The sequence below is a fragment of the Rhinatrema bivittatum genome, chromosome 3 (assembly GCF_901001135.1).
Source record: "Rhinatrema bivittatum chromosome 3, aRhiBiv1.1, whole genome shotgun sequence".
Lineage (NCBI taxonomy): Eukaryota > Metazoa > Chordata > Amphibia > Gymnophiona > Rhinatrematidae > Rhinatrema > Rhinatrema bivittatum.
Window position 1 is genome coordinate 184332982 of NC_042617.1, and position 20141 is coordinate 184353122.

General features: G+C 42.6%; 1 protein-coding gene across 1 annotated transcript in view; it reads left to right on the forward strand.

Moving 5' to 3' along the window:
* GREM2 (gremlin 2, DAN family BMP antagonist) overlaps positions 1 to 13656 on the forward strand; it is a 208787-nt gene extending 195131 nt beyond the window's left edge. Inside the window, exon 2 of the mRNA XM_029596959.1 lies at positions 13045 to 13656. Coding sequence (XP_029452819.1) covers positions 13046 to 13564 — 519 coding nt within the window. The 5' untranslated portion in view covers position 13045 and the 3' untranslated portion in view covers positions 13565 to 13656. The remainder of the gene's footprint in view (positions 1 to 13044) is intronic.
* Positions 13657 to 20141: the final 6485 nt, after the last annotated feature.

The following is a 20141-nucleotide window of genomic DNA, read 5'->3' on the forward strand; positions in this document are numbered from 1 at the left end:
GAGAGACGCGGCCGCGCGTCTAAGCAAGCAGGGGCAGGGCTGTGCAGGACCATGGACAGCGGCCTGCACAGCGTCTGCACGCGGTGACGCAGAGAAGGCAGGAGAGAGCCTGGACGCAGGCTCCAGCGTTGGCAGCGGCTCCAGCCGCTGCAGGAGGCCCCAGGGGCGGCTCCTGCCGCTAATCGGGCCCGGGGCTGCGGCCTGGACACCGCGAAGATGGCGACCGCATCGGGAGTGTACCTGCCCCGTGGGAGGCCGCGGCTCCGACCGCGGAGCCAAAGATGGATGCAGGAGGCCTCCGGGCCGTGTGGGCAGGCCGAGGGTGGCATCCTGCCGCCTCGGCAAAGAAAGCTGCGTGATGTGAGTCCGTGCCTGCTCGCGGGGAAGCCCGCAGGCAGAGCAATTCATAACAGCACGCATATATGTGTGCAAGTTATAAAATAGCCGCGTCCCTGGACGTGGGTCAATGCACAGGCGCATATATGCACCTGCACGCCAGTTTGAAAATGTATGTCCCTGTCTTATCTTCTTTCAAACATACATCCAGGATAACGCCTTTCATTCTAAAGTCCCTTAGCTGAGGAAATTCTCTGTTCTCATGAGAAATTTTTATGGATTTTATGTACTATGCAGTCCAAGCCTGTTATGTCATGAACCTGTTGTCATTCCTTTTCTGGAGCACCATCTATTTCAAACGCCAAGAAAACATGTATGGGTATCATGTGTGGATGGAGGTCTTACCCCTGCCAGAATCCACTATAATCCATCTACTCCTGGTTCTTCCTGGGGGAGCAGAGACAGATTTCCTGCATGCTGTACATAGGAGAGGCAACTCTAATTTTAGCCAATTGCTTCTTCAGTTGAGTCAATGTAGAGAGCTGCAGACAGATGGCACCAGCTGTAAACATCCAGATAGTCTGTTTAAGAACTAGAGCCTCAGAGTTATGACACCGTGGTCAAATCTTGTACCTGCATTGTGTTAAATCTTTTATTTCTGAGTGGAACATATATACTTGTAAAGAATCCCTTAAATCATTTAGATTATAATTTAATGTAATTGAACAGTTTCATGCTTCTGCCCATGGAGACTGTATAAGAAAAGCAGGAATATGGGCTGGTTTGGAGAACCTGTCAAACAAGCTTTTTTGAAAGGGAGACCTACTTTCTATGCTCATTCAAATTAATCAAGTGATACAAAGAAGTCCAGCTTGAAAAAAAAATACAATTTCTTTAAACAAAAGCTGAAAGAATATTAGCACAAGTAATTCTACATGCAAGAAAAATTCCACTTTTAGAATTCTTTGCTTTTGCAGTTAGAGAAACCAAGTAATTTTTTTTAAATGTATATTTTGTTTCTCAGGCACTTCAAAGCAGATTACATTCATGTACTACTGTAGGAATGCCAGGTGGAGCATTCTTTTAAATGCAAAGACTTGTTTTTACTCTAGTTGTATAGACCTTTTTACGTTGAAAAAAAATGACCTACTCTTTCTATATTAATTCAGTTAATCAATTTGTTTCACCCAAGTTCTTTGCAGTAAAACTATGCTCAACTCTCTGGATTCAACGTGCTTTATTATCCTTTTAGAAGGTCTCTATTAATTTATTTGCCTGCCACTGAGATAGGACCAAATGGACTGAAGTTTCCAATCTCCTCTTACCTAGTATGACTAGATAACATCTACACTTCTCTTAAGATTGACTTAACAGATCCATCAGAAGAGGCACTGGAGTTCCATACAAACCCTCTCATGTGTGAATGTTATTGTATCTACCATATGTATACCAGCCAGCTATCACAGGAACACATTTGTTAGCAGATAAGGACCACTTGGGTTACTCACTCTGCCAAGCACAATCTTACTCAATCTAGGATGTTCTCCTTCCCTCCACCACTAAAGTCCCTTTGTGTCCATCCCATGCGTGCTTAAATTCTGCCACTATTGTGGCTCCTAACACTTCTGCAGGCATCAACCACTTTCTCAGTAAACGTTTTTTTCTTTGAGTCCTTTTGAATATTCCTCTCTTCAACTTTAAAGAACACTTTGGCAAATAATGGTTGTCCTTCCCCAATCCCTTCTTCCATGAACACGGAACAGTATTTGTTTAGCGTTTTGCTGTTTCCTTGACACCCTCCACACATTCTTCCTTTTTACCATTATATCTCTGCAGTTCTTCATGTCAATGACATATCTGAATAGTCTTGTCATGGACCCTACAGTCACGTCTTCATTAAGCCCTGGGTATTCTCGATTTCAGAAAACAGTCTTGTGTAAGTTAGAAATAGGGGAGGTTCTATTCAAATGCAGCCCCCCTCCCCGATTGGCGGTGCTGGAATGGCCGTCCCCCAGTGAAGTAACAAGAGCAGCTTGCGGCAATGCAATCGGGGGGGGGGGGGGGGGGGGCAGTCCTTTTAGGTTGGCTAAGAGTTAGGAGCTAGTCTGGAGCTTCTTCTGAGTTGGATTTTTCAGGCCCAGTCAGAGGAGCCAGGCAAACCCTGCCTGGGAAGGTAGGTCAGGAAGGTATTCCTTTTCCAGTTCACTCACTGGCTGGTTAGAATTTTCCCTCTGGGTTGTTTTCGGGTTTAGACTTTTTTTTGTGATAGGAGCCTTATTAGAGTCTTGCACCCACCTGGGGAACCTGTGTCTGGGGCTGCTCAAGTTAGGGAAGACCTGCCCTTCCAAGACTTCAACGAGGATGGAGGATGCAGTGACCTGACACAAGAAACAACTACGGAGTTCAGATAAGGTTTTGGGGATAAAGAGATATTTTGTTAGAAGATCTGGGAGGACGAGTTTGCTGTCCCTTTTTCCTGCTCTGAAAAGGAACATCGAGAGCTGTGTGTTACAGGGGGGATCCTTGCCACCTTGGGATTTGAAAACTGTGAGTGAGGTTGAGAAGGATGGAGGAGAACTGTGAGTAAAACTAAAATGAGTTACCTCTGGGGACCCCCACTTGCAATCTTTGCCCTGAGAGGAGAGAAGTGAGAATATTGAACAGCGACTGTGCAGTCAATTTTTGACCCGTTGGAAGGGGGGTTTTCTGTTTCAACAAGGATATCCCTGCCCACTTGGGAACCTCATTAATTCAAGCTCTGGATGGTGAGGCTTTCCCTTGCCCCTGGACCCAAGCAAAGACACCATTGCACAGACAGAGAGAAAAAAGAACTGTAACAGCCACCTGAGGAAGTCAAAGGGTTAAAGTTGAACTGTGCCATTATTTCATCTGATTACCCATCAGTAAAAACTTTGATTTTGGACATTCAACCCAAAGTCTGCTGTGTATTCTTTCTGGCACCTACAGTATCCACAGCATGAATTTGATGATAGCATACCAACTGCTTGCACACGTATGATAGACTTGACTTTGTTGTTAGGAAGGAAACGTATATTTCTCAGATGGATTCGGAAGAAGCTCCCATACAAAGATTGTGGTTATATCAAATGGTTGAAATTTTTCACTCAGAAAAGACACAAATGTGGTATGGTAAGTATGAGGCATTGACAACTTGTCTGACACATTCTACCACAGGACATAAGATATGCTATGGCTTTATTATGCATCAAATATAATTGGAAGCATCGGTGACATATATAGCAGATAGGCATTAATGGTTTGTTTGTCATTGAATACTTAGTGACATACGTCTGATATAGTGATTTGTGTTTTATGGCGAACTATATGAATATAGGTGTGTGTGTGTGTGTGTGTGTGGGATGGTATGCGGGTACGATTGGATGAACTAAGTGGGTGATTTCAATTAAAATCTTGTATATCACAGGTAGTGCTAATCTGGATGTGTTTAAAGTTCAACATTGTTCTTACACTTTTCATTTTCTTGATATATAATGCACATGATACTTATTGTATATGCTTGTATTATTTGTTTTATCCATGATAGTTTGTCAAAAAATTAAATAAATAAAAAGAATTGATTATGTGGAAGTCAAATAACCACTAAGAAACTTGAGGATGTATATATATAATTTTGGTAATACACCATCCCAAGGAATCAGTGATCACTTCATGGGTTAAAGCAAGCAGAAAAACTCTCTTAGTGTCCTATTTCAGCATTCTGGATTATATTTCATATACAGATCCTGCTGTGCCCCCATTGCACTTTTAACTGGCTTGCATTCAGGTCTTTCTTTTTTATTTGTTATTTTGTCCATTTAATAGACCAGATGTGCTAAGCATGTTCTGCATAGAAACAAAATAAAAAAAAATCAGTCATTTATCTATAGCTTACGGGTTCAGTTTTGATAACATTCTAAATGTCAGGTGAAATTTATACTCTCTCAAAATTACTATTTTTCAAAACAAAATGTTTTCCCTTCCAATATTAATTTAATTCATGTTATCCTTGGGCAAGTCACGTATCTCCCTCTGCATCAGAAAACAGTTTAAAGCAAGGCGTGTGTCTAAATCTGACTTTCCTGATCACCTAATTAAAAGCAAAGAAAACATTCCCATCAACTACATTTATAAAACAATTTATAGTGCAATTATCACATTATCCTTAATAAAGAATTTTAACAGATGGATATACTCTTTTGGCTCAATGTCAGTTATTTTATGTCATTTTACTGCGTTATTGTAGCTGTATATGTATTTAGCTATTTACACTCTTCATTTTTACTTATTACATATAGCACTCAGTATTAACAATCAAATTAGTTATTTGCAAAATTATATGTTTTTTACTACATTCCATTTTTTTCCAGCTTTTGCATGGAAAACCGTTCTGTTCGTTGTAAAATTCAACATATTATGTCAACTCTACAATTGCTGAGTAGGGAGGAAATTGGTGCAATACTCCTAAATAAATACACCATGCCTTGTTTTTAGTTTTTTATGTTTCCTGGGAATTTATCAGTCTTTATCAACAAAAACATTTAACCAGAAAAATGGAAAGTTACTTCTTTCACTGATTTCCCCCATTTTTATTATAGCTGTAATAAACACTGATATATTCCTGGGGAAAAAAAAAATAAAAACTGAAAAGAAAGGTCCCTAACCATGTTTCAGTAAAGGCTTTAATACTTAAATTTTAAGTCTTATTAAACAAAAAATAATCATGGAAGCTTGGAAGTATTAGAGGTGCACCAATCAATAGGCATCAATTGTTTTTCTCAGATCTCAAAGCAAGCTGATTTGAATTTCATTTTAGAGCATACCACAAGGATAGTTGGACACTTAAGGAAATAGGTATTATGTTTTCTAATTTAATAGTTGTAGGGATTTTTATTAGAGATTTACAATGTCAAAAAATTTGTTTCAGCACATTCATTCATGGCATAGGTCAGAGTGATTTGTACCATTTGCTTTTCGTTTTACAATGAAGTCAAAGGGAGGAAGCAAAAGTTAGGCCCCATTAACTTCACCGTAAAACAAAAACAGGTTGGGGCTGGATCCCATCACTCAGGCCCAGACTCAGCCCCAGATCCAAGGGAAGGTCCCGATGCTAAAGCCTAGCCCAACATGGGGCCCATCCCATCACAAAGGTCTGGGCCTGATACCAGGACCAGGCCCAATGCCAGCTCCCATTGCAGAGGCCCGGCCCAAGCCCAGGTCCTAATGCGAGGCCTGACATAAGACCAGGTCCCATCACAAAGCCCCAAGCCTAGCCTAAGCCCAAAGTTAGGGCCAGGACCCATTGCTGGGAGGCCCAGGGCTGACACCTGGCCCAGCCCTAGCCTGGCTTTTGTTAGCAAGGCCCAAGCCTAGGCTCAGGCCCTGTTGCTAAGGCCAGATGTTGGGGCCCAGCCCGAGGCTGGGTCTCATCACTGAGGCCGAGGCCTGCGTGTGGGTTCCATTGTATGCAAGGCACATGACTTCCAATATTTTTTTTCTTCTTGAATCGCTAAAAAATGTCATCATACAGGCACCACAGTGATGTCACTGTGGTGCCTTTCTCAGAGCAGACAACTCCATATCAGTGGCATACCCAGAACTGATTTTGTGGGTGGGCCCAAGGTTAACGGTGGGCTATAGGTATACAGGTCTGAGCCCTAATAATTGTACTTTTATCAATAATTTCTTAGCATGCACCCTATAGTGGGTTTCTAAGTAGTCTGCAACAGCCATTATGCATCATAAGTTAAACTTTTATAAATATGTTAACTCAATTATTTCAAGCACTTACCAATATTAAAAGTTCCTTATTCATTTGTATTAATTTATTTTATATTTATTGACGTTTATAAATGCACAAGACTATCATATAAAAAGCAAAGAACATGTAAAAAAAATCAGATCTAATCAATCATGTAATACAATACATCAATTTATTCTTTCATGAATCCTCTTTCCAGAAAGGCAGAGAATATTATAACTACAATAAAATATCAATAATCATAAGAATGGGTGCAAATCAGAACTACGACAGTTCATATTACAACCTGACATGAAAAAAAATATATTTCATATTCTGGTATCACCTTAGCTAAACATTTAGGGCCGGATTTTAAAAGGGTTACGCGCTTAAGTTAAGCGCGTAACCCTTTTAAAAAACCCCTGTGCACGCCGAGCCTATTTTGCATAGGCTTGGTGGCGCGCGCAAGCCCCGGGACGCGCGTAAGTCCCAGGGCTTTGCTAGGGGGCGTGTTGGGGGCGTGTCGGGGAGCGGCATGATGTTCGGGGCGTTCTGGGGGGCGTGGTGCCGGCCCGGGGTCATTCCAGGGGGCATGACCGAGGCCTCAGGACCAGCCCCCGGGTCGGGCGATGGCGCGACAGCGGGCCATCGGCGCAGGCGTAACTTGTGCAATAAAGGTGGGGGGGGGGGGGGTTTAGATAGGGCCAGGGGGGTGGGTTAGGTAGGGGAAGGTGCGGGGGGGTGGAAGGAAAGTTCCCTCAGAGGCCACTCCGATATCGGAACGGCCTCGGAGGGAACGGGTAGCGTGCGCAGGGCTCGGCGCGCGCAAGTTGCACAAATGTGCACCCCCTTGCGCACGCCGACCCCTGATTTTATAAGATACGTGCGTTATAAAATCCGGCGTACTTTTGTTCACACCTGGTATGCGAACAAAAGTACGCACGCGCGCTGTTTTTTAAAATGTACCCCTTAGTGAAGCAAGACAAACCCCTGTAAAAAAAAAAAAAAAAAAGACGCCTAGAACCTTGCCATACCCATACAATCACAGCACTGACTCTCAGAGCTCAAACAACAGTAACCTTATGAAAAAGTACCAATGCAAATACTATGCCAGGCCCTAGAACATTAATACTCAACCTACTGGGTAACAGAGCAAGCTGAACTAATACAAATCCCTACAGAGAAACTACACGCTAGCAGAAATACTGCTCCTCAGTCACACAGGCAGAACACAAATCAACCCCTACCTAATACAGAATAAGGGACTACAAATCAGAAACAGAAACATGCAGACAAAATCAAATTAGAAAGCCTGAGAAAACAGACTAGGAGCAGTGGAACTCTAAAGAAAGAACAAAATAAAAAAATATAAGAAATGCACACTCTCAAAAATGGCATATTTCAATTTCTAAAAACTCAAAATAATTTTTTTATACCTTTGTTGTCTGATCATTTTATTTTTCTAATCAGCTAGTCCCAGTCTTTTTTTTTCAGTTTCCCCTTGTCAGTCTTTTCTAAATTCATTTTCCAGAGTCTCTCTTCTCTTTTTTGTTTCCTCTCTCTCCTCCTATCATCTTCCCTTTCCCCCTCACACACAGACTGATGTTTTCTCTCACAGACACCCTCACATACACAACCTTTCACTCTCCCATGCTTCACCCCCCATACGCAAGCTCTGTCACATGCTTTACCATAGACACACACACAAGCTCTCACATGCTCTCTTTCACACCCACACACAAACTCTTACTTTCATTATGATCTCCCACACACACAAGCTCTCCCTTTCTCTCCCAAACACACACACAAAAGCTCCCCTCCAACACACACCCAGGCCCCATTCTCATACATACATAGATACACACCCCAGACTCCTATTCTCTCTCTCATACACACACATGCTTCCAATTCTCACAAACACACATTCACCCAGGCTCCCATTCACACACTTTCACATGTACACACATTCAGTCGTCCATTGTCTCACATATACAAACACACTCGGGGCCTCTTCTTTAGTCACTGCCAAACCATTTCTTCTGTCACCTTGGCATGGGATCCATGGCACCCATTCCTCGGGCCTCTTCTGGTGTTGGGCAGCCCTGAATGGATTGGCTTGAGCCCAAAGTGAGTGGCCCATAGCCTACCCAGTCCTATTCATGGCTATGCTACTGCTCCAAAGCAATATATAGCCATACATTTCAATGGCCATACATCAAAATGCACCATCCACTTAGGAGGAAGGTGCCGCATCCTTGCACTGGATGGCATAATTTTTTGTGGATACAAGAAGAAAAAAGATCAGAATTCTTGGGCCAGTTTTGGGCCGGGCCCTAGCATTAAGTCTAGGCATTGGCAATAGGATCCAGCCTTAACTTTATGAGTTTGCCTAAGGCTTTGAATCGGCCCAAGGAACTTTTTAAGATCCTTAATAATCTAACCAATCTCCCTGACTTAGTAAAGTTTCATGCTGGATGGTTGATTGACCCAAATTCTTTGCAATTTTTTTCTGAAAAAAAAAAAAAGTCATTCAAATCAGTTTACCTAAGAAAATTAATCCTTGGGGCTCAATATTTCATTCTAAGCTTTCTAATTTTCAGTAGCTAAGTGAGACAGATACATTTTAAAGAAAACAAGAGCTTTGAGTTGTTTTTCAAAACCTAGTCCCTCTGGCCTGATTAAAGCAGTTAGGGATTGGTTTGATATGTCTGTTAGATAACCATTAATACATCTGTTAAAGAGTGGTCTGTTTCCTAAGACGACAATTGTGAAACCACACCTGAAAAAGCTCTCACTGGATCCAGGAAAGTTGGAGAACTATCGCCTAGTTGCTAACATATCCTTTTGGCGGAAAGTGTTTGAGGGATGGTAGCTCTCCAGCTACAAGTTTTATTGATAGATTATAGATCGTAGATCTCTTCCAATCTGGCTTTAGGGCAAAGTATAGTGCAGAAAGTACTATAGTAGCACTGGTGAACAAATTGAAAAGAGAGAGATAGAGGGTTACCATCCGTAGGTCCTCTTTGATTTGTCTCTAGCTTTAGGCACAGTGAATCATTCTATGCTAATTAACTGGTTGCTAGACTTTGGAGTGGACAATATGGCTCTGAAGTAGTTATTTTTTCAAACAAAGCTATCCTCTATCCAAAATGTTTAAGTTAAATTTCTCCTTGGTCCCTGAAGTATGGAGTCCCGTAGGGCTCCGCATTATTTTCCATGATTATTAATTTTTATCTCGGACCTCTAGCAACGTTGCTGCACCTCAGTTTTAGAACACAGTTCTGATATACTTTTGGCTATTTTTGGGATTTAATGGCTTTCAGAAAATGTGACTGGCTAAACTTTCCCAGTTTATCTGTCTTTTGATAAGAGAGCTTTTAAAAGTGGATTTTATCGGGGGAGTTGGCTAACATTGGCAGCCTGGGGTTTCGTGAATGGCTGTTTTCTTTACATGCTGTGTTTTATTATTTATTGACCAATCAACCACACAAATTTAGTCTTATGGAGGTATCCACAATATACATCAAAATAACTCAGTTCTATCACCTCACTTAATCATTACTCATAACTTATTTAATTGAACCCAACATAACTTGGGACCCTATAATTTTACTTCATAAGTTGGAAAAAAAACTTTGATAAAAGTTTTAAAGGAAGGAGTGGAAAGTTTCATACATTACTTCATCGCCGTTACCAACAGGCAATGTGCATTAACTTTATAATCACAAACTAACCACCACCGACCTTTTTTGTAATTATTTATTAAGCGCTGTTCTCTACATATAGATTTCTTGGGATTAAAGACACTTAGTTCGACAGTATCCCAAGAGGGTCATGCATATCATTAACAGGACACTACAGTCATGGTTTATGAAGGAATTTGTCCTTATATATTGGCATGAAATAGTGGTAAAAGTTATAAATATTTAAGGTCCATTTTATGTGTATTGCTTATATACTGCTTTCCTTCCTCTGTATACCACCCTGTAAAATGAATTGTTTACTTATTATTGTTTTATTTATGCTATATAGATTTGAAATTTCACCTTTATCCAGGTTGGTCTCAAAGCAGATTACAATCGGGCCGATACAGTAAAGTGTGCTCCGGTGGAACACACTGTTAGCCTGTGTTGGGTCGCACGTTTTTGCGTGCTATTTTTACCCCTTATACAGTAAGGGGTAATAGCACGTCAAAAAAGTGTGGCCAACCCCTCCGAAACTAATAGCGCCCGCAACATGCAAATGCATGTTGATGGGCCTATTAGTCATTCCCGCACGATACAGAAAGCAAAATGTGCAGCGAGGCCGCACATTTTACTTTCAGCAATTAATGCCTGCCAAAGGTAGGCATTAATTTCAGCCGGCACCGGGAAAGTGGACAGAAAAGCAGAAAAAATTGCTTTTCTGTACACCCCAAAAATAAAATAAAATTTAAAAATCTGCCCACGGGTTGGAAGACGGACGCTCAATTTTGCCGGCATCCGTTTTCTGAACCCGTGGCTGTCAGCGGGTTCGAGAACCGACGCCGGTAAAATTGAGCATCAGTTGTCAAACCCGCTGACAGCCGCCGCTTCTGTCAAAAAGGAGATGCTAGGGCACGCTAGTGTCCCTAGCGCCTCCTTTTACCATGGGCCCTCATTTGCATGCGGGCCGATACTGAATCGCGTGCCCAGGACACTGGTCTGTGCGCTCGCCGGCTCTCCTGCGCTTCTTTCTGTATTGGCCTGTAAAAAAATAAAAGACATTGAATTATATATATATATATATATATACATACATGCAGACAGAGAGAGAGAGAGAGAGAGCATGCACATGTAAAGATATATACGGTAACTTTCAAACCGGCATGTGGGCCCAGGACCGCAGCCATTTTATAACATCCATGCACGTTATAAAATAGTCTGGCCCTGTGCACCAAATTTTAAGTAGGCACATGCAAATCCCACTTCTACCATGTAAGTCGGGGACTTTTTTAAAAAGTAGTGCACGCCAACCCCATTGCCAGTCAAACCAGTTCATCCCCAGTTGCCTAGTTAAGGCATAGGTCCTCCAAACACCCCTAGTTTAATAGCCTTCACTTTCCCTACTTAGCCCCAACCCTTAAAAAACCCACAGATCTGCCTATTTTATTTTTTTTATTTTACAACTTACACCTCCTCCATTGCAGAAGTAAACTTACATGGAAGGGGATCTGGGTGCGTGCCCAGGTGCCTAAGTATTCTCTGGTTCATGCCCCAAAATGCCCTTGCCCCATCCAGACCCTGCCTCTTTTTGAAAACGTCGGAGCTGTGCGCTCTGCGGTAGATACGCTCGAATCCAGGGGGCTTTTAAAGTCCGCTCAGCGCAAGTGAGCCCAAGCTGTTCCCTCATCCCCTAATGAATGCGTGCGCTGGGCTTTTAAAATTCACCTTATAGTCTAGGGTAGAATGTAAAAAAAAAACAGATTTATGAGGGAGAGTGGCATTTCAGGAATAGAAAATTGCCAAAATATATATATTTGGGTGGAAGGGCATAGGGTGTGTACTTCGAGAGTTTATGATGTGGTAAGAGCAATTAAGCAGAATTAGCTCAGGGGTAGACAGATAAATGTTCCTTAAAAAAAACAAAACATCTATAGTAAGTTGATGAGTGTCCTTTTGGTGGAAGGACTGTAAAAGCAGTGACCATGGGAAAGAAAATTAATTGGAATATTGCAGGTAACAATTGTATTCATCATATTATGCTAAATTAAAGGAAAGAGAAAGAGGGTTGTGGTTCAGCTTCAGGATTTCTGTCGATTTATTTATTTATTTAAACGCTTTGGATACCGTCATTCGAAATACATCACAACAATTTACATAAAAACATCGTAAGAGCACAGGGTATGCATCAGAAAAAAACATTTACACAAAACACTTTTAGTATGAGAACAAATACCTTAATAATAAAAGAAATAAAAGCATGAACATGAAAAAAATTGCACGTGTCTTTGATTCCGGCTGTTTTTCAGCCTTCCTCAAGGTAATCTGCATATGCTTGTTCAAAAAAGCCAGGTCTTTAAGGCTTTTAAAAAATTTTTTGAACTCTGTTTCAAGTCTCAAATCAGCAGGCATAGTGTTCCAGAAACTGGGACCTGCAATGGAGGCGATCCTCTCACGTGCGAGGTGGGCTGTGTTTACCGAGGGAATTTGAAGTAATCCTTTGTTTGCTGATCTTAATGATCGATGTGGATGGAGAAATTCAGCCAGTCAGTTTTTTGCCCATAAACAGCTTTGGGAAGAATGCAACAGGTTTTTAAATATATTCTCTGCGTTATTGGCAGTCAGTGTACGTTTATCAAGTCAGGTGTGATCTGATCACGTTTTTTGCAATTTGTTAATACTCTCGCCGCCGAGTTCTGGAGTACTTGCAATGGATGTAGTGAAGTTTGTGGGAGGCCTAAAAGGAGAGAATTACAGTAATCTAATGACGAAAAAATTAGGGCTTGTAGCACTGATCGAAAGTTGTTAGCATCCAGCAGAGGTTTTAATTTTCTCAGAACCAACAGTTTATAGTAACCTTCTCTTAGTTTGGTGGTAATATGTTTTTTAAAATTTAGTTGACAGTCAATGGTTATCTCTAAATCTCTTACTGAGTCGGAGAGAGTTAGATTAATATTATCTGGCAAACCAAGGGTATTGTTAGTAATATTTTTTTGTTTTCTATCAAGTAGAATGATTTCTGTTTTCTCCATATTTAGAGCCAGTTCGCTCTGATCATCTGTCTTATGTTATTACCAAACTCCTAAATGGGATTTCAGCCTTGTACCTCACAGCTGCCTGTTGTATACTAGAACATGGAATAATTGTGAAAATGCTCAATGTTTAGAGTATAAAATCATGCAATGTAAACAATGTTTACTGAATTTGTTCACTTTTCTTAATTAATCTTTGGGTTTTTTTGTTTGTTTGTTTTTTTATATATATATATAGGATGCACTGGAAACTTGCTTTGTTCCCGCTTCTGGTGGCACTGCTATTAAACATAACAGAAGGGAGGAAAAACCGTCCCGCAGGAGCAATCCCTTCGCCTTATAAAGACAGCTCCAACAACTCGGAAAGGAGACCACACCAGCCACAGCCACACCAGATGAAAGAGGTGTTAGCCTCCAGCCAGGAGGCCTTAGTGGTCACCGAGAGAAAGTATTTAAAGAGTGACTGGTGCAAAACACAGCCCCTGAGGCAGACAGTGAGTGAGGAGGGCTGCCTGAGCCGCACCATCATTAACCGCTTTTGCTATGGGCAGTGCAACTCCTTCTACATTCCTCGGCATGTAAAACGGGAAGAGGAATACTTTCAGTCTTGTGCCTTCTGCATGCCACAGAAATTTACCTCCTTAACTGTAGAACTGGAATGCCCAGAGCTGGAGCCACCTTTCCAGCTCAAGAAAATCCAGAAAGTCAAGCAGTGCAGGTGTATGTCGGTGAATCTTAGTCAATCTGACAAATTATAGTTGCAAGGAACCCAAAAACAAACACAACAAGGCACTGAGGCTGAAGCAGAATGTTAAATTGTTGGCTCCCCCTCTTTTCCCAGTTAACATTTCCTGGGGGGGGGGGGGGGTGATGGGCGGGGGGAGGGGGGGAGGGGACATTTAGCAGTGGACATCCTGTAGGATAATATTGGAATCCGAGCTTTTTTTTTCCGGATCACTTAATTGTTAATTTGAGCCATGTAGGCAGGTTAAATATATTAAAGTATTATTTGGCTTCAGTGCCCCTTTACTGAATCTTTTCAGCAATGGACTATAATCCTTTTTTCCTGCTTTGCTTGCTGGAAATGAAGCTTAACCTCGACTATGTCTGTATTATACTAACAAAGGCCTCTTGGCAATCTGCCCATCACCAAATGCCATTATTTTCATCACATTTGCTACAGTATTTTACAGATTCTTTTTTGTGTGTGTTATTCCTTTGGACAAGGAAAGGGAAGGGGGGGGGGAGGGGCTCAGAAAAAGGCTAGCCAGAACTTCTAGGCAGGTTGCTGCTCAATGCAGGCCAGCATTAATTTTCCACTGTGTGGAGCCACCTACCCTCCTCCCCCCCCCCCCCAAATAAATAAATAAATAAATATAGCCACCATCTCAACACTCCAATATCTTCTGCTTTAAGATGTTAAGAACATATACAGCTGAGCCTTTTCACCTTCTCTGTATCCCCACAGAATATCTGCCAGGTGTTTGCTATTTCATAACTACCTTCATCGTCATCTTCATTACCTGTAATACTGATATGTAGCTATGGCATACTGAAGGACAATACTGTAGAAGAATCTCTTTGGTGCTTGAACTTTACAAGACCATCTTCAGGGTGATTCAACAGGACTCCTTTTTGGTCGATTGGAGATCTCGTTAGAAACAACTCGAGTAGTACAAATGTAACCATCACCTTTTTTTATCCGAACACTTTGAATTCTCCCATCAGGTGGCTCTGCTTTGCTCAAGATGCTAGTAAGTGTACATGACAAACACATGGTCAACAAGAAACTTGTTCGGTTTACCTGTAGCAAAGAACTCTCAGAATACATCTTCAGCCTTAATAATTTGTATAAAGTTTTTAAGTATAGACTTTGTTCCAAGGCAATTAAAAAAAAAAAAAAAGCATTAAAATGTCCCACACAAGCCACATGACTATGGTGTCATATATATTTATTGCTATAATATATATGTATACTTGTACTTGGTTTTTGAAAACAGTACCTCTGAGCATATAAAAGTATTACAGTAGAAAAAGTGTAATTTGTCAAGTGTAAAACAATGTTTTTCTTACAGTAAACTCAATTCAAAAATGTCTTAGAAAAATGGAGTATACTCTTGGACCTATCACAAGAAGGTCATATTGAATAGATGTCAGCAGGGACTGGAGTTACATTAAAAACTCTGTTTATAATAGTTTATCTGCATTTCATGAACTGTTACCCTCTAAAGCAGTTCTAGAAGAGTAGCCTAGTGGTTAGAGCAGCAAGCTATGAACCAGGAAGATCAGGGTTCAAATCCCACTGCCGCTGTGTGAGAGCTTCGACAAATTATTTCACCCTCTGTAGCCTCAGGTGCAAACTTAGACTGTAAGCCCCCTGGGGATAGGGAAATACCTACAGTACCTGAATGTAATCTGCACTGAAGTGGCAACAAGCACAATATAAACAAGATTCAGATAATATTATGGTTTATAAATACTATTTTAATACACAAGCCTTTAATACTCGGCTTAGTTCAATCAGTATTTATCTCTGGACTAGTTAAGCTATTTTTGATCCATGGGCTATGCACATCAGGCAGCTACCTGAATAGTACATGCAGATAAATTCCCTCTTCACGCTTAATATAGGAATTGACTGCTAACATTCCATTCAGTCATGTTTTATCCAGGATTAGTTACCCATGAAGTACTGTAACTAATCCTAAAGCAAAACTGCCCCCAGGATGAGATTAATTGCTCTAGGCATTATATAAGATCAGGTTCTCTTGCTTCCTAACAATAGACAAGCCGTACAAATGCACATTGTATACCAAACTGAAAGCTGGGGTAGCAGTATAAGGAGTTTTCCAGGTTTTGTCAAGTTCAAGTTCTGGCTTTCTACCTGGTTTGAATGTTTATGAAGATCATCTGCTTTTCATATAACAGATGTGCTTAATGTGTCTTCATTTTGATCACATTACTCTGTTTACGGGTAGACAGCAATTCTGAAGACTGGTCATACTTAAAGCATTAGACTGTACATATTATAATCTAGCCTTTGTAATGCCCTGGGTTATAAATAATTTTATTGTGAAACAGAAGGCTTGCCAAATAATGTCCTGTGCTTCGGAGGGCAAACAGATTTTTTTTCCAAAACCGGGAATTTAAATACTATTTCTTCCATTTAAGAAAAAACATTTGCCCCCAAATTTTCTCCCCTATGAACAAACATTTATGAAAAACCTGGAGACACAGCACTATGAAATATGTAATTAACTTCTGCAGCCCAAAGCCTCTCAAAACACAGCATTCTTTGCAATTGTTTGCAGATCGGTGCAGTGGTATAGGTTAGTGTTGCAGTAAAGTACTGGCACAGAATCATCCAGGATTATGAGAGGAGCATATTGCTATTATAATCTAGCCTCACCCTGAGACCCTCTGCCCCCTCCTTTAATTTTACCTAAGGGATGTGCATTAATTTCATTCATTTCAGAGCTATGTGCATAACTTGAGGACTTTATAGTACATACATAATGGATAATATGCGTGAATGTTTAATAGCTTGAGTTATGCACATGGGGGCAATTTTCAAAGGAGTGCACGCACACGGATGTGGCTATTTTATAACACGTGCACGTTATAAAATACGATATCCGCGCTTGCCTGTGCGGGCGTATGGCCTCCTCTGTGCGCAGGGGGAGGAAATTTTAACAGCCCAGGCGCGGCCACACAACCGGGCCTCCCCAAGTTCAAACCCAGTCTGCTTCAATTATGCCCAACTCTAACCTTCCTCTTCCCCTCTCCTCCCCGACCCCATCCCCCTAACTCTTAAAATTTTTTTTTATTTTTTACCTTGTTGCTCCTCTGGAGCAGCAGTAGATTACGCGTGCCGGCTGGCTGCCGGTGAGCACTTCCCGGGGACAGCATCGAATGGCGCTATCCCGGCCTGCTCCCACCCCACCCCCCTCTGAGAGGCCCAGCACTTGAGCACATAAGAACATAACAACATGCCATACTGAGTCAAACCAAGTGTCCATCAAGCCAGCATCCTGTTTCCAACAGTGGCCAATCCAGGCCATAAGAACCTGGCAAGTACCCAAAAACTAAGTCTATCCCATGTTACTGTTGCTAGTAATAGCAGTGGCTATTTTCTAAGTCAACTTAATTAAGAGCAGGTAATGGACTTCTCCTCCAAGAACTTATCCAATCCTTTTTTAAACACAGCTATACTAACTGCTAGGGATGTGAATCGTTTTTTGACGATTTAAAATATTGTCCGATATATTTTAAATCGTCAAAAATCGTTAGAGGCGATATACAATAGGAATTCCCCCGATTTATCGTCTAAAATCGTAAATCGGGGGAGGGGGAAGGGGGAGGGCGGGAAAACCGGCACACTAAAACAACCCTAAAACCCACCCCGACCCTTTAAAATAAATCCTCCACCCACCCGAACCCCCCCAAAATGTCTTAAATTACCTGGGGTCCAGTGGCGGGGTCCCGGTGTGATCTTCCACTCTCGGGCCATGGGTGCGTTAATAGAAATGGCGCCGGCGCTACCTTTGCCTGACAGGGCAAAGGTAGCAAAATGCAAAATGGCGCCGGCCGTATCGGCGACATTTTGCAATACGGCAAATACGATTTGAGTGCAGGAGGTCGCTTCCGGACCCCCGCTGGACTTTTGGCAAGTCTTGTGGGGGTCAGGAGGCCCCCCAAGCTGGCCAAAAGTCTCTGGGGGTCCAGCGGGGGTCCGGGAGCGATCTCCTGCGCTCGTGACGTCGGGGGACAGGAACCAAAATGGCGCCGGCGCTACCTTTGCCCTGTCAGGCAAAGGTAGTGCCGGCGCCATTTCTATTAACGCACCCATGGCCCAAGAGTGGAAGATCACACCGGGACCCCGCCACTGGACCCCAGGTAATTTAAGACATTTTGGGGGGGGGGTTCGGGAGGGTGGGGGATTTATTTTAAAGGGTCGGGGTGGGTTTTAGGATTGTTTTAGTGTGCCGGTTTTCCCGCCCTCCCCCGATTTACGATTTACACGATTTAAAAAAAAAACAAAACCGCGACGATCTGATTCCCTCCCCCCCCCCAGCCAAAATCGATCGTTAAGACGATCGATCACACGATTCACATCTCTACTAACTGTACTAACCACATCCTCTGGCAACAAATTCCAGAGTTTAATTGTGCATTGAGTGAAGAAGAACTTTCTCCGATTAGTTTTAAATGTGCCACATGCTAACTTCATGGAGTGCCCCCTAGTCTTTCTATTATCCGAAAGAGTAAAAAACAGATTCACATCTACCCGTTCTAGACCTCTCATGATTTTAAACACCTCTATCATATATCATCTCATATCTCTATCATATCATATCTCCCCTCAGCCATCTTTTTGATAGTTATGCGCATAGCTGGGTGCTGTAGAAAACGTGCACGGCACTCGCAGGGCCCGGCCACACACATAACAGTCAGTATTTGCACACTTAGGCATTTGAAAATGTACTTGATACTATCCGTTTTTTCACACGTGTACTATAAAGTCCATGAGTTATGTGTGTAACTCCAAAACAAATGAAACAAATGCACATTCCTACTCAGCAATATTCTAGACACAGATGGGAAGCAACAATCTAGAACTAGGTGACAAGGGGAATGCCAGAGAGAAGTGGATTCTAAAAGTCACCGTCAGAGGAGCAAAGAAGCAGAAAAAGTGGGAAGAACATCCCAAGGCTCCACAAGAGGGCAATAGCAACTGTGCCATCAACTTATTGATGTTATCTCATGCGGCAAACTGGAACTGAAAGTGACAATAGCGCATCCTAAGGCAGAATGAAGGGAGACAAAGCAGAAGAGGTGGCAGTAAAAACTCCCAGACAGGCACTGATACAGGGGCCCAGCAACACAGAGTGGCTTCAAGGTTCCAGAGCACTATGAGAGGTGCAAAGCAGCAATCCAGACTGGCAAGGCGTTAGCCCTGGGTACAACAGCAAGGTACAGCAGCAAAGGGAACTCCAAGGTGTAAGGTCTGGGCATGGAAGCAAGGCTGAGTGGCACAAAGTCACCCAAGGTGCAGGGTGGTGGTTAGATTTTCTTGTAAAATGGGTTTGCCACTTAGTACATCACAAAGGTTTCTCTTATGATTGTGTGTGGTTTTCCAGGAAAGTAGTGAGGGCTGGTCTGTTTTGAGACCTGTTCAGTTTCCTCATTTTCTGGTTTTGCATGAAAGCTCTAGTAGGGATGTGAATCGTTTTTTGACGATTTAAAACAATCGTCAGATATATTTTTAAATCGTCAAAAATTGTTAGAGCCGCGATACAATAGCAATTCCCCCGATTTATCGTCAAAAAATCGTAAATCAGGGGAGGGCGGGAAAACCGGCACACCAAAACAACCCTAAAACCCACCCCGACCCTTTAAAACAAATCCCCCACCCTCCCAAACCCCCCCCCCCAAATGTTTTAAATTACCTGGGGTCCAGTGGGGGGGTCCCGGCGCGATCTCCCGCTCTCTGGCCACGGCTGCGTTAATAGCAAAGGTAGTGCCGGCGCCGTTTTGGTTCCTGGCACCCGACGTCACGAGTGCAGGAGATCACTCCCGGACCCTTGCTGGACCCCCAGGGACTTTTGGCCAGCTTGGGGGGGCCTCCTGACCCCCACAAGACTTGCCCTAAAGTCCAGCGGGGGTCCGGGAGCGACCTCCTGCACGCGGGCCGTATTGCCAATATTCAAAATGGCACTGGCGCTACCTTTGCCCTCACTATGTCATACGGGCGACCCCAGGTAATTTAAAACATTTTGGGGGGGTTCGGGAGGGTGGGGGATTTGTTTTAAAGGGTCGGGGTGGGTTTTAGGGTTGTTTTGGTGTGCCGGTTTTCCCGCCCTCCCCCCTCCCCTGATAAAACGATTTTTTAACCAAAAAAACCATGACGATCAGATTCCCCCCCCCCCCCCAGCCAAAATCGATCGTTAAGACGATCGATCACACGATTCACATCCCTGAGCTCTAGCGCTATTCTAAGTTTTTCTCATGCGTACTTCAAAATGGTTTGTCTCGGGCATCTTTAGTGAGGTGCTAAGTGTGATAATCACCAGACCTGACATCTTGAAGCCACTCTTTGTGCTGCTCGGCTCCTTTACCAGTGCCTGCCTTGGAGGTTTTACTGCCACCTTTTTCTGCTTTGTTCCCCCTTCATGTTGACTTAGGATGCTAATGCCACTTTTGGGGCCAGTTTGCTACTTGAGATGCCATTAAGGGTTCATGGCACTGTTGCTGGTAAGTGGTAACTTCTTTTAGAACCTTGGGGTGTTCCTCCCACACTTGGTCTCTTCTTGGTTTGCTATATTGGGACTACTT